We start from the raw sequence: 14,742 nt of genomic DNA, 5'->3' as shown, positions 1-14,742 counted from the left end.
GATGGGACCAGATGCCATGATCTTCGTTTTCTGAATGTTGAGCTTTAAGCCAACTTTTTCACTCTCCTCTTTCAATTTCATCAAGAAGCTTTTTAGTTCTTCACTTTCTACCATAAGGGTGGTGTCATCTGCATATCCAATGTTATTGATATTTCTCCTGGAAATCTTGATTCCAGCTTGTGCTTCTTCCAGCCCAGCGTTTCTCATGATGTACTCTGCATAGAAGTTAAATAAGCAGGGTGACAATATACAGTCTTGATGTATTTCTTTTCCTATTTGGAACCAGTCTGTTGTTCCATGTCCAGTTCTAACTGTTGCTTCCTGACCTGCATACAGGTTTCTCTAGAGGCAGGTCAGGTGGTCTGGTATTCCCATCTCTTGAAGAGTTTTCCACAGTTTACTGTGATCTACACAGTCAAAGGCTTTGGCATAGTCAATAAAGCAGAAATAGATGTTTTTCTGGAACTCTCTTGCTTTTTCCATGATCCAAGGATGTTGGCAATTTCATCTCTGGTTCCTTTGCCTTTTCTAAAACCAGCTTGAACATCTGGAAGTTCACAGTTCACGTACTGCTGAAGCCTGGCTTGGAGAATTTTGATCATTACTTTACAAGTGTGTGAGAGGAGTGCAATTGTATGGTAGTTTGAGCATTCTTTGGCATTGCCTTTCTTTGGGATTGCAATGAAAACTGACCTTTTCCAGTCCTGTGGCCACTGCTGAGCTTTCCAAATTTGCTAGCATAATGAGTGCAGCACTTTCACAGCATCATCTTTCAGGATTTGAAATAGCTCCACTGGAATTCCATCACCTCCACTAGCTTTGTTCACAGTGATGCTTTCTAACGCCCACTTGACTTCACATTCCAGGACGTCTGGCTCTAGGTGAATGATCACACCATCGTGATTATCTGGGTCGTGAAGCTCTTTTTTATACAGTTCTTCCATGTATTCTTGCCACCTCTTCTTAATATCTTCTGCTTCTGTTAGGTCCAGACCATTTCTGTCCTTTATTGAGCCCATCTTTGCATGAAATGTTCCCTTGGTATCTCTAATTTTCTTGAAGAGATCTCTAGTCTTTCCCATTCTGTTGTTTTCCTCTATTTCTTTGCATTGATCCCTGAGGAAGGCTTTCTTATCTCTCTTTGCTCTTCTTTGGAACTCTGCATTCAGATGCTTAGATCTTTCCTTTTCTCCTTTGCTTCTCACCTCTCTTCTTTTCACAGCTATTTGTAAGGCCTCCTCAGACAGCCATTTTGGTTTTTTGCATTTCTTTTCCACGGGGATGGTCTTGATCCCTGTCTCCTGTACAATGTCATGAACCTCCGTTCATAGTTCATCAGGCACTCTGTCTATCAGATCTAGGCCCTTAAATCTATTTCTCACTTCCTCTGTATAATCGTTAGGGATTTGATTTAGGTCATACCTGAATGGTCTAGCAGTTTTCCCCACTTTCTTCAATTTAAGTCTGAATTTGGCAAAAGGAGTTCATGATCTGAGCCACAGTCAGCTCCCAGTCTTGTTTTTGCTGACTGTATAGAGCTTCTCCATCTTTGGCTGCAAAGAATACAATCAATCTGATTTTGGTGTTGACCATCTGGTGATGTCCATGTGTAGAGTCTTCTCTTGTGTTGTTGGAAGAGGGTGTTTGTTATGACCAGTGCGTTCTCTTGGCAACACTCTATTAGCCTTTGTCCTGCTTCATTCTGTACTCCAAGGCCAAATTTGCCTGTTACTCCAGGTGTTTCTTGACTTCCTACTTTTGCATTCCAGTCCCCTATAATGAAAAGGACATCTTTTTTGGGTGTTCGATCTAAAAGGTCTTGTAGGTCTTCATAGAACCATTCAACTTCAGCTTCTTCAGCATTACTGGTTGGGGCATAAGCTTGGATTACCATGATATTGAATGGTTTGCCTTGGAAACAAACAGAGATCATTCTGTCGTTTTGGGGATTACACCCAAGTACTGCATTTTGGACTCTTTTGTTAACCATGATGGCTACTCCATTTCTTCTAATGGATTCCTGCCCGCAGTAGTAGATGTAACGGTCATCTGAGTTAAATTCACCCATTCCAGTCCATTTTAGTTCGCTGATTCCTAAAATGTCGATGTTTACTCTTGCCATCTCGTTTGACCACTTCCAATTTGCCTTGATTCATGGACCTGACATTCCAGGTTCCTATGCAATATTGCTCTTGACAGCATTGGACCTTGCTTCTATCACCAGTCACATCCACAGCTGGGTATTGTTTTTGCTTTGGCTCCATCCCTTCATTCTTTCTGGAGTTATTTCTCCACTCTTCTCCAGTAGCATATTGGGCACCTACTGACCTGGGGAGTTCCTCTTTCAGTATCCTATCATTTTGCCTTTTCATACTGTTCATGGGGTTCTCAAGGCAAGCTCTAATTTTGGATTAGCTTAATTCACTAAATACACTAGTGATTTTAAAGAAAAATCTCTACATCCCTTTAATTTATTTATTGGCCATGCCATACTACTTGTGGGATCTTAGTTCCCTGAGCAGAGATTGAACCCAAGCCCTTGGCAGGGAAAGCATGGAAATCTAACCACAGGGAATTCCCATACTGAATTCACTAAATACATTAAAAATTTTAAAGAAAAATCTTTGCATCCCTTTTAAATAATCCACACTCCTTCCTAACAGATTAGTTACCTATCCCCCAAAAGTGACTTGTAATGAAAATAAATTTGAATTTATTTGAGAATACACACTAACAAGAGGAGTTAACGTAAAATCACTGACCAACTTTTTACCTCATTATTTTAAGGTAATGTAGCAGTAGTGTATCAACATCCAAAAAGCAGACAGACATAGGGAGAATGGAAAGAACAGCACAGGTGGAGTTTATGTACCAGGAGTGTTCAGTTCAGTTCAGTCGCTCAGTCGTGTCCGACTCTTTGCGACCCCATGAATCACAGCACGCAGGGCTCCCTGTCCATCACCAACTCCTGGAGTTCACCCAAACTCATGTCCATCAAGTTGGTGATGACATCCAGCCATCTCATCCTCGGTCCCTTCTCCTCCTGCCCCCAATCCCTTTCAGCATCAGAGTCTTTCTCAATGAGTCAACTCTTTGCATGAGGTGGCCAAAGTACTGGAGTTTCAGCCTTAGCATCATTCCTTCCAAAGAACACCCAAGACTGATCTCCTTTAGAACGGACTGGCTGGATCTCCTTGCAGTCCAAGGGACTCGCAAGAGTCTTCTCCAACACCACAGTTCAAAAGCATCAATTCTTTGGCGCTCAGCTTTCTTCACAGTCCACCTCTCACATCCATACATGACTACTGGAAAAACCATAGCCTTGACTAGACGGACCTTAGTCGGCAAAGTAATGTCTCTGCTTTTGAATATGCTATCTAGGTTGGTCTGTAAACAACACTAATTACTTCGACCCTCATCTTTGTTGACAAGTGCAAGAGAAGAAAGGGGAACTGGGAAACCAGTCATTTGGGACTGAGAACAGGAAACTGGGAAACTTTGTCATTTGGTCACAACTCCAAGAGGGCAAAGGTAATGCATCATTTTGTGTAGATGTAGCACTTTCACTTTTCACTTTCATGCACTGGAGAAGGAAATGGCAACCCACTGCAGTGTTCTTGCCTGGAGAATCCCAGGGATGGGGGAGCCTGGTGGGCTGCCATCTATGGGGTTGCAAAGTCGGACACGACTGAAGCGACTTAGCAACAGCAGCAGCAGCAGCCCTCTCTATCACTCATACTAGCACAGAAGAGGTCTATCAAAACCTTAATTCACAGAAGGTGAACAACATATTTACAATGCTAATTTACAGAACTAATCTGAAAAAAAAGACCATCTGCTTTAATGTGGAATACAGTAGTTCTAAAGTTATGGTTAAGGATGAAAAGAACAAAAAACTATTTAATCAGCCACCTACAGAATAGAAAAGGGGGAAAAACTGCATTTCAGAAATGATGCATCACTCTGGAAAAGCTTTGTTTTTACAGACATTCCTCTGAAACTCTGTCAGGCAAACGTTATCATAGTCTATTTTTTCTCACACACACTCATGATACACAGCATAAATCAGACATGGGGCAATAAGGCAACAAACATTCTCTCAGACCAACAGAAAGCATAGCAAAAATTACCTATTTCTTATATAATTTTTTAAAACCTACATTCCTTATTTTTCATCTTCCTGGGAGATAAAAAGGCAAGAGAGTATTTTGGAATCATACTTCACAAAGTACGATAATTTTTGCTTGGTTTAAACAACAACAGAAACAACAGTGTGTTATTTTGAAAGGGAACCTAGCCCATTTAGCGTTACGAAGTTCTGTTCCTAAAATCTAGACTATTAATACATGCCAAAATAAGAAAAGCAATTTACCTTCAAAATGCTGGGACATTTTTGTTTCTGCTTTAAAAGCTTTGTGGCTCTGGAGGTTAATTAACCTTTCACATTGGGTACTATGGCATTTTCTCCATGAATGAAAATAAAGAAAATATGATTATTTTCTTCATTACTATGTTCTTGAGGGAACAACATGACTTATGATCTAAAGAAGTTTTAAATTGTTGTATAGCTTTTGAATCAACTAAAGGTCATATTATGCAAAAAATGGTATTGATAATAACCAAAGAAAGCTGTAATTATCAGCAATCCCACCATTTGTCTCAGGGTTGAGGTTTCCTATACCTATATTTTGAAAATGTATAGCAATGACATTTTTTATAATATCAACGAATATAAAATCAAAGATTCAAAGACAATTTTTACAGTTTGAAAAATGTTATCTTTCCTCTGCTGCTCAAACGCATAATACCATCTTCACATAGCAGATGTAGCACCTCATGTTTCTGACATTGAAGATGGCCAGGCATTGACTAGTCAAAATCATGTTGGAAAGAACATTCTAGCATGGGAAAAACAGTAAAAGTATATGTAAAGACAGTCACAGAGGAATTATTATTTATTTTCCTCTAGTAGTCATCAGCATATCGGTCACAGCTGGTAGTTTCCCAAAGGCTCTTTTCTTTATTCTTTGAACCTATTCTCCTGAGAAAGTAAATTCATTTATTCCACAAGCAACTACTTAACACCTTCAATGTGCAAGTCTCAAACTATGTGCATTGTCTGAGATTAAAGGAAAATAGAGTATGGCTAAAAGTAATACACTATGATTACTGAGGGACTTAATTTTACCCTAACTTTTTACACCAGAACTTTAAACATAGCCATTATTTGGTATTCTCAACTGTTAATTTGAAAGTAAAAGTTAATTTAATTTTTCACATACCTCTGAACTCCGCTAACAATGGAAGTGTCATGAAGAAAAAATAGCTTAAATTCAGTTGTAAAGAAGGAAACACAAAAAGACTTAATCACACACTAGACAAACACTCCTGAAAATTCAGAGTGACTGTTTAGTATAAAGTCTAGATTCAGAACTCTAATCCTTCTGAATTACTCACCTTTGTGGTATACAGCTTCTGACAAGGCTCCCCAAAATTCCCACCTCTTGGTATCCATGACTATATTTCATGCCCACTATGGCCCAGTTGGCAAGCAACCAAGGGAGGGCTTTGCTAATAGCTCATGCAGAAACACTGGCCTCAGTCTAACAACACACAAGGAACTGAGCCCTGCAACAGCCACGCGAGATAGGAAGTGAATCCTCCCTAGTCCAACTTTGAAATAACTATGGCCTTAAGAGAAACTCAGCCAAAAGACCCAGCTAAATGGTACCCAGATTCCTGATCCACAGAACTGTAACATGATGTGTATTGTTTCAAGCTGCTATATCTTTAATAATTCATTATACAGCAATAGATACCTAACATAAGCCTATCTGAAGAAAAGTATATTCATGTGCTAATTCTGGTACATATTTTAGAGAAACAAGAGGCCTCTCTAAAGTCCACCAACTGAATTCCTAGTGGCCCAGAGATCCTAGACTAAGAAACCTCTGCTATGATAAACTCCAAACAATATGTACAAAAGGCCTGCAGAAAATTGAACCATGCTGTGTAGCTTAACAAATGTCAGAATACTTTCCTTCCATAAGGTATCATTAAGAAAGTTAAATTAATCTAAATATAAATACTATCTTAGTATTAACATTATCAAAGGTAAAAACAAGTCAAATTATACTAAAACATTACTTTAAATAACGTATTTCATAGTACTAAGTAAGTACTGAGGTTAAAAAATTGACTAAACACCATCCTTAAGTACTGTGTGAGACAAACACACACACAAAATAATTATAATAAGTTCTGGGATACAGAAATTTGCAGATGGTATCCATTCATGTATGTAATACACATGACATATATGCATGACTTTATTAAATTTTAATTATAAAGTAAATAAATACCTGTACAGTTTTTCCAAGTCCCATGTCATCACCAAGAATACACCCCCTTCCTTGGATGAAGTGTCCATAGAGAAACTGGGCTCCCTCCCTTTGGTAGTCTCTTAAATACCTATTGATAGTATAAGGAATGGAGTCTCCATTTTCAGATAGTTGAAAAGGAACAGCTGACGATGGAAATTTTCGGTCTGGGAAATAAGGTTTTTCCAAATCTTCATCATCAAATATAAAATTCCTGGAGCAATCTTTAACAGATTTTACTTCTTGAAGCCTTTTAAGAGGTACTCTCCTTTCTTGAAAATCTGAATATAAGATGACTGCAAATGACTTCCCATTTTCATCCACTGTGATAGATTTTATGCTTGCTTCACAAAGTTTTTCATTATCTGGAGAAGGGGCAAGACATCGTTCTCCTGGATGCCATATATCTATAATAATAAAGGAGAAAATAAACTTTCCAAATCTAACTTTTAAAGTAACACCTCATTTATCCACTTCTATGAGAAAAAAATATTCCTCACATAAATACCCTTCCCAAAATCTGAAACAAGACAAATCATAGGTATCTTCCTAAAGTATATTATCATAATAAAGGGGATATAATTTATTTCCAGTTTTTCTCACCCTGACTATGTGTCATAATCTCCCCATACATGCTTAATCTATTTATGCTGATTAGGTTGATATGGGTCATGGGCATTTGGTTTTATTATTGTGGGCAAATGACTCATGGGCATTTGGTTTTATTATTGTGGTTGGTTATTATTGTTAAATTCAAAAGGTGATTCTGATGCACAGCCAGGATTAAGAACCACTAAGAATCACCTGATGACTCATGAACATTATGTATAACATTCATACATATGGCAGAATAACTGTGAATAGGACTTGGTAATAGGTAAGCTAAAGTCCTCTGAAAAGCTATATTTTTGTGATTCTTCTGTCTGCTTTTTTAGTTATTCCATGTCCTTTTTCTGAACAAAGCTATTTTGTCTCACTGTCAATACTGCTGATTCTAAAACGTTCCTTGAAGCTGTATACAGCTAATCAAGGGAATCCCCAGTTCAACAGCAGAGTGACATGCACCAGCTTTATCACAGCTTTTTCCATTCGAGGTTTTTAAAAGCTGAGGTTCTTAAAAACGAGATGAATTCTAAGATCTCCTTCTGCTATCATTTCACTATCCTTTGAAAAGTCTGACTTCTATGTATGAATTCATTCTGTGCTTAACTGTACAGCTATTTTATTTTGTATTCAGAAAATACAGTACTATGGAGTGGGGAGGGAAGCCTCTACAGAGTATAATATTGGTACAATTAAAAGGTACCAAATAGAGGGAATTAAGTAAAAATAATTTTCCTAATGGTATTTCATGTAACAAGAATTCCAGAGGAATTGTATGGCTACAATTGTAAGAATACTAGGAATTATTTTTTCCACACATTTCTCACAGAGATCATATGATCATTGGTAGTTTCCCCGGGTCTTTCTAATGATTCTGAATTAGGCTTTTATAACATTCATGATTATAACTAGTATGTCTATATTCTCCAGTAAGAATAGCTCATTATGCTGTTCCTCATCAGTTGTTCCTCAAAAGTAACACCAGTATTCTAACTTTGATAAAGTTGTTTCTATACAACAATCAGAAGCACAGCAAAGAAAATCTGTTCTTCCACTCTAATTTTGCTTTCAAACTCTTTGAGAATTATTACACTCTTCTAAAAACATTCTAATGTGAAACTAACACTCCAATTCACTGTACAGAGATAAGTCAATGGACCCTATTTTCATAACAGTACTATCTGAACCTTAAAACCTATGTTAAGCCTTAAGGTAAGTCTTAACACATTACTTGTTTCATACGATTTGTCTGCCTATCCAGCATATGCCTTGTAATTTTTTAGAGCTTTAATTCATTAACTTATTATCAATGTATATGATTTAAAACCAGCTATTCACCAGATACTGTACCACACTATGAGTATAAAAATGAAGAAGAAAAATGTCAAAAATGATAGTCATTAAACCTTGCTTGAAACTAGTCTTTCCCAATTTCATTAAAAGGAATCACTGTCTAGCCAACATTTCAAGGTAGAAAACCTTTCAGTTCAGTTCAGTCGCTCAGTCGTGTCCGACTCTTTGCGACCCCATGAATCACAGCACACCAGGCCTCCCTGTCCATCACCAACTCCCGGAGTTCACTCAGACTCACGTCCATCGAGTCAGTGATGCCATCCAGCCATCTCATCCTGTCGTCCCCTTCTCCTCCTGCCCCCAATCCCTCCCAGCACCAAAGTCTTTTCCAATGAGTCAACTCTTCACATGAAAACCTTTAGTCAGTCCTTATTCCTCTTCTGATATTACTCCCTACATTCAATCCATCAGAATGTCCTGGTGGTTCTACTTCAAAAAAAAAAAAAAAAGCCATCACTTTCCTCCATGCCACCAACTCTTCAAAATAACTACTGGCAAACTTTTTCTGTAGAGTCAGATTTTAGCTGTTTATTATTTTAGATTTTGCAGGTTTTATTGTTGCTTGCCTTTGTAACACAAAAGTAGCTACAGACACATAATCAAATGGATATGGCTGTGCTCCAATAAAACTTTATCTACAAAAAAAAACTGTCGGGCTGAATTTGGTTCTGACTTTAATGTGTCAACGTCTGGCTTTCTCCTAAATTACTGCTCTAGACTCCATTCTTTACCCATTCTCTCCACTGACATTATCTCCCCCTACAATCCATTTTCCACATAGCTGCGATATCAACTACTTAAAAATATTTATTAGTAAATCTTTAATTTAAAATCTTTTAATAATTACCCACTACAGAAAGAATAAACTCCAAGCTCCTTACTATGGTCTACGTGACCCTGTATCATTTCCCCCTACTTACCTCTCCAACTTAAAATCTATCAATATTCCCCTTGACTCAGCATACTAGGCAGGTCTTCTCTCACTTATTGTTATGTCATCGCCTCATAGATTTTGTTTCTGATCATCTTATTTAAAGTACCCCACTATTCTGTACCTGAGTATTTTACTGCCTGTATAGCACATATCACAATGTTTAATTATCATGTTTACCTTTTAAAAATCTTTCACTAGAGAATAGTATCTTTTCCGAAAAAAATGTCTGTATTGTTCAAAATTTTATCCCCAGGGCCAGCACACAGTAGGCATTCAATAAACGTGCTGAATATATTAACAAAAACACATTCCGAACCTCATAGAACCTTGTTATCTAGTGAGAGAGACAAATACTAAAAAGTTCACACATGTGAAATTGTTGCTTTAAGAGTGCTGTAAGAAAGAGGGACTAAAGAACAGTTTAAAAAGGAAGGAAATCTAGGCAGAGAATGTCAGTCGGGGGGTACATATAGCAGGTGCAAAAACCTCATGGGCTTCACACAACAATCTATAGAAATCTATTAAAATTTGGTTTCTGAGTTTGGGTAACTTGTAGAACTAAGGAGATTCAGTTAAGTTTGATCTAGGGCAGTATCTCTCAGCATTCAAAGTCCAGAACACATAGTTTAAATTAGGACGATTTCTTTTTGGACTGAATGGGGGGTAAGGCTCCTTACAATCTGGTCCCTGTGTCTGCTTTAACTTCATTTCCTCCCTTTCTCCTGATTTCATCCCAAACTTGCCTTCTAGCTGTTCTTCAACCATGACAAGCATACTCCCATCTTCGGTCCCTGAGATTTCTGTTCCTTCCACCAACCCTCTCCCTAAATCCCAATGTGACTGATTCTCTCACTTCATTCAGGGTTCTGCTCAAATGGCATCTCCTCAGAGGTATCTTGGAGAAGGCGATGCCACCCCACTCCAGTACTCTTGCCTGGAAAATCCCATGGATGGAGGAGCCTCATAGGCTGTAGTCCATGGGGTCACAAAGAGTCAGACACCACTGAGCGACTTCACTTTCACTTTTCACTTTCACGCACTGGAGAAGGAAATGGCAACCCAACCCAGTGTTCTTGCCTGAAGAATCCCAGGGACAGGGGAACTTGGTGGGCTGCCGTCTATGGGGTCTCACAGAGTCAGACATGACTGAAGCGACTTAGCAGCAGCAGCAGCAGAAATATCTTCTCTGATCACTCAATTTAACATAGCACTCCCTGCCACTCTCCCTTTACCCTGCTTGATTCCATTTTCAGAAAAAAATTGAATTATCTGTTATTGGTTATCTACTTCAGTTCCCCAGAGTAGAGACAATTTGTGTACACTGCCATATTCTGGACACTGAGGACAATGTCTGAAACTCAAATACTTATCAGATTAACAAATATTTATGTAGAGCTAACATTTTGAGGTTTATGTGTGCCACACATGCAATTTATACATAGTAGTTCATTTAAGCCTTACAACAACCCTACTTCCCTACGTTCACTACTTCATGTAAATACTATTATTAGTTCCCTTTTATAAATGGTGAAACAGATAAAGGTTAACCACAGCCACAGCTGGAAAGTCAGAGCCTGGATGTGAATCAAGCTATCTGAACTTGTAGCTACCATGCTGTACCAGTACACTCATGAATGAACAATTCCTTGGAACTGAGCAGCCCTCAGTTCAGTTCAGTTGCTCAGTTGTGCCCGACTCTCTGTGATCCCATGGACTGTGTAGCACGCCAGACTTCTCTGTCCATCACCAACTCCTGGAGCTTGTTCAAGCTTATGTCCATCAAGTCAGTGATGCCATCCAACCATCTCATCCTCTGTCATCCCATTTTCCTCCTGCCCTCCACCTTTCCCAGCATCAGGGTCTTTTCCGATGATTCAGTTCTTCACATCAGGAGGCTGAAGTATGAGTAGCCCTGCCCCCTTTTAAATGAGATATGAACATCCCAGTTACTATAATCTCCACTCAGCAACTTCATCTACTTATTTTACCTGCCAGGTTTCTAAAGATATTTGTATTTGTGGTCCCTGAGTGATAGTGTCATCAATTTCTAGTCTTCAGACCTGAGGCTTGTTACTCAAAAGTCTCTGAAGATTGGTTCTATATTCCTCATCTATTTAATCAGATCAGTATCTTCCTCAAAAGAAAACATGTAAACAATCAGCATATTTCTAGGCACAGAACAAGCATTCATTCAATATCTGTAAGTTTTTGTTATATCACTATTAATAATGAAAACTATTAATTTGGGGGCAAGAGGACATTCCATATGACTTGTGGCAAATAACCATGTTCTCCCTAAACCACTCTTAGTGACCCATTAAAGGTGACCCTGACTCAATAAATCACATATAAAGCTCTTTGTGTAATAAACTGAACTAATCTCCCTCTATATTCACCACTTAATAATGAACCTACCATTCACTAAGGACTGAGGCATACAACAGAGAATAAAAATACCAAACATTTACTTAGTGTTTACTATGAGCCAGACACTGGGTCACGTTAAGTGCTTTGCATGACACCATCTCAATTAATAGTCAAAAGAACTCAACTTGATTGAACTCAGCAATGATTTCAATTTTACAGATGAGCAAACTACGCAAAGTTGCTCAGCAAATAACTGTCAGAGCCCGCACTAGATCCAAGGGCAGTCTGACTTCAGAGTTTCTCATCACTGAATCACAAAGAACTAGTCCCAGCTCTAGAGGGGGTACACTATCTCCATCTGTCACTCACAGAGGCCACAGAGTAAAACCCCGACCCCAAGGGAACTGGCATGAACAGGTCCAATCCTACACAGTCAAGACAGGTGTCTGGGCAGAGAGGCGAGCTCGGAGCTTATACCTTTGCCGTTGGTTTCCGCGCGGGGCTTCGGGGTAGACTGATCCATCTGGCCAGGGGGAAGGGCTTGGCAGCCAGGTTGCATTTAACACCCCACGGGCGGCAGAGGACCGCCAGGAGGAGGCGGGCAGGCGGAGGGTGGCAAACTCCACCTTCCGCCACCCTCGGTACATCGCCCTCCCCTGGAGCTCGACGTCACGGCACGGCGGGAGCAAAGGTGGAGCCTGATGGGGTCCAGGCAGAAGGGACGGTGGCCTCTGCGACAGCGGCAGAGCCGGAGGACGCTATGGAAGCTGGCAAGGCAGCGCTCACCTACTAGCCTGGCGCTCCGCCGGCGGGGGCAGACAACAGGCTGGCTACTCGACCCTTTGCCCTCCCTCTCACTGTTAGGCCTCCCTTTGCAGCCCGGCGTAGCTTCTAACCCGAACTCGGAAAATCCCGCGAGAACTGGCTCCGGTACAGTCCTCGGGATCTCACGATAACAAAAATCTTGGTTTACAGGGGCGGAGCGATTTTCCGGCCGTCTTTCTTCTCGAAAGCGTGCAACACAAAGATCCGCGATAGTTGCAAGTAGCGCGGGGGTTGGTATCGTTTACCCGCTTTGTGCGGCTGTTGTGGCTGCAGGGAGAGTCTGGAAGGTGGCCGTGGGCGTGGACCTGCTGAGGGTCTTTTAAGGACCGGTAAGAAAGGTGACGGCCTAGCAGGAGACCATCGTCCCAGCGCTCCTTTGTCCATGGGATTCTCTAACCAAGTATATTGGAGTGGGTTGCGATGTCGTCCTCCAGGAGGACATAGTCACGTCTCCAAGTGCAGCTGGGAAAGATTATTTGGTTTTAAGGGCTCATACGATAAAACTGGGTCCTCCAGTAATCCAGGATACTCTTCCCTTATCGAGATCTATACCCTCAAGCACATCAGTAAGATTCCTTTGCCATAGGATTAAGATATGAACATCTTTGGAGATCATTATTCTGCCTACCCCAGCTTCTTAATGAGGAAAACTATGGCTATTTCCTCTGCAAATAGATATCTATTTTTGACAGATACTAAAAATCAGCATGTTTTCATAAAATGCTTCATCTAGAATAGCACTTGTTTCTGTTTACCAGCAGGTAGAAATTTTGTATTGAAGAGAAACATCTAATTCATCCGTTAACTATGTGTTACATGGCCCTCAAACATGGTTCAGAGATTAGACATTTATCCTCACTGCTTCAAAGTCCTCACCCATAGCAGACTCATAATAGTGATCCACCTAAAAAGGATTATTGTAATAATTAAATAAAATAAATACAACACCTAAAACAATACCTACTCGTAAGAATTTAGTAAGGAATAGTATTGCAATATACTGTTGTTATCAATGGAATTTGTCCACTTGAAAGTTGCATTCTGCATAGCAATTACTTCAGTTTAATATTTTGGCCAATAGTTGATAATGCATTATTACTTAGAATTTTAGACTAGATTCTAACTTAAACAGCACGAATTGTAAGGCATATTTTCTAGGTACAGCTGAACAAAACTTATTACTATCATTACATGCATCTTGATATTAGAAATTTTAAAATGTAGAAAAAAACTTGGACTTGATGAAATATATCTATTTTACTTAAATTCTGTAAATTTTGTCCCTAAAATCAATAGCATTTGGAAATTCCAATCTACCTTATTTTTTTGTCCTACACCTATTAGAGAAGACATTTGAGTTTTCCCTCCACTGAAATGACTAGTTATGTAATGTCGTATTTTTCCAGAGGTCCACTGATTTAACAAAAATTTTAGAAATAAATATTGATTTAAATGAAAGGGATCATCTGGTTGATGGAATACTCTTGTGACTAATGAAAGCAGTTGTTTTTGTTGTTCAGTTGCTCAGTCATGTCCGGCTCTGTGCAACCCCATGGACTGTACTATGCCAGGCCTCCCTGTCCCTCACCAATGGAAGCAAAGGGAACTTCAATTTCTGAATATTTCTTATTTAATCTCACCACCATTGTTATGATACATGGTGGAGTAGAAATAATCAGGACATAAAAATATGTTTTAGTGAATGAGATGCCTCACAAAATTAGACATCCTCAAACATTCCTTTCCCCATTTAACAATAGTGTTTGTCTCAGCCCATTACAGTGATGTCTTTGTCTAGGTGCTAATATTGTAAACATCCAACACGATAATAGGACACTGCAAAGTGAAATTAAAAGACTTGCAAAACATTGAGGAATTCCTGAAGTCAATATAAATGATATTGGATAGCTACATCACATGTAAAAACTGTTGGCAAAGTCATATCTAGCAAAATTAAGCATGTAAAAACTACAAAAAGAGAAAAAACACAGATGATGGTAGCATAGACATTTCAAAAGAATATTACTTGACTATCAAAGAGACCCTTGAGAAAGATGATTAAACCTTATAATGTTTTACAAAAAAGTAGTCTTTCTTTATGTTTCCACTCAGTCAAAATTGTGACCTCCAAATTGTGAGTTAAGCAGCAAAAAGGTGCAAGAAAAAATAGGTATATGTTTTAGTCTATTTTGGTTGCTATGACAAAATTCTGAAGACTGGATAGCTTATAAACAGCAGACATTTATTTCTCACAGTTCTGGAGGCTGGAAAGCCAAAGAT

At 39.2% G+C, this 14,742-nt stretch overlaps 1 protein-coding gene across 1 annotated transcript in view; it reads right to left on the bottom strand.

Moving 5' to 3' along the window:
- The window catches only part of ERCC6L2 (ERCC excision repair 6 like 2), a 149,600-nt gene extending 137,404 nt beyond the window's left edge, over window positions 1-12,196 (bottom strand). The window contains exons 1-2 of the mRNA XM_052645131.1: window positions 12,115-12,196; window positions 6,363-6,787 (exon numbers count right to left, since the gene is read on the bottom strand). Of these exons, the coding sequence (XP_052501091.1) occupies window positions 6,363-6,787; window positions 12,115-12,196 (507 nt within the window). The remainder of the gene's footprint in view (window positions 1-6,362; window positions 6,788-12,114) is intronic.
- Window positions 12,197-14,742: the final 2,546 nt, after the last annotated feature.

The sequence above is a fragment of the Budorcas taxicolor genome, chromosome 8 (genome assembly GCF_023091745.1).
Source record: "Budorcas taxicolor isolate Tak-1 chromosome 8, Takin1.1, whole genome shotgun sequence".
NCBI classification, from domain to species: domain Eukaryota; kingdom Metazoa; phylum Chordata; class Mammalia; order Artiodactyla; family Bovidae; genus Budorcas; species Budorcas taxicolor.
This window is presented reverse-complemented; position numbering and strand designations above follow the sequence as displayed.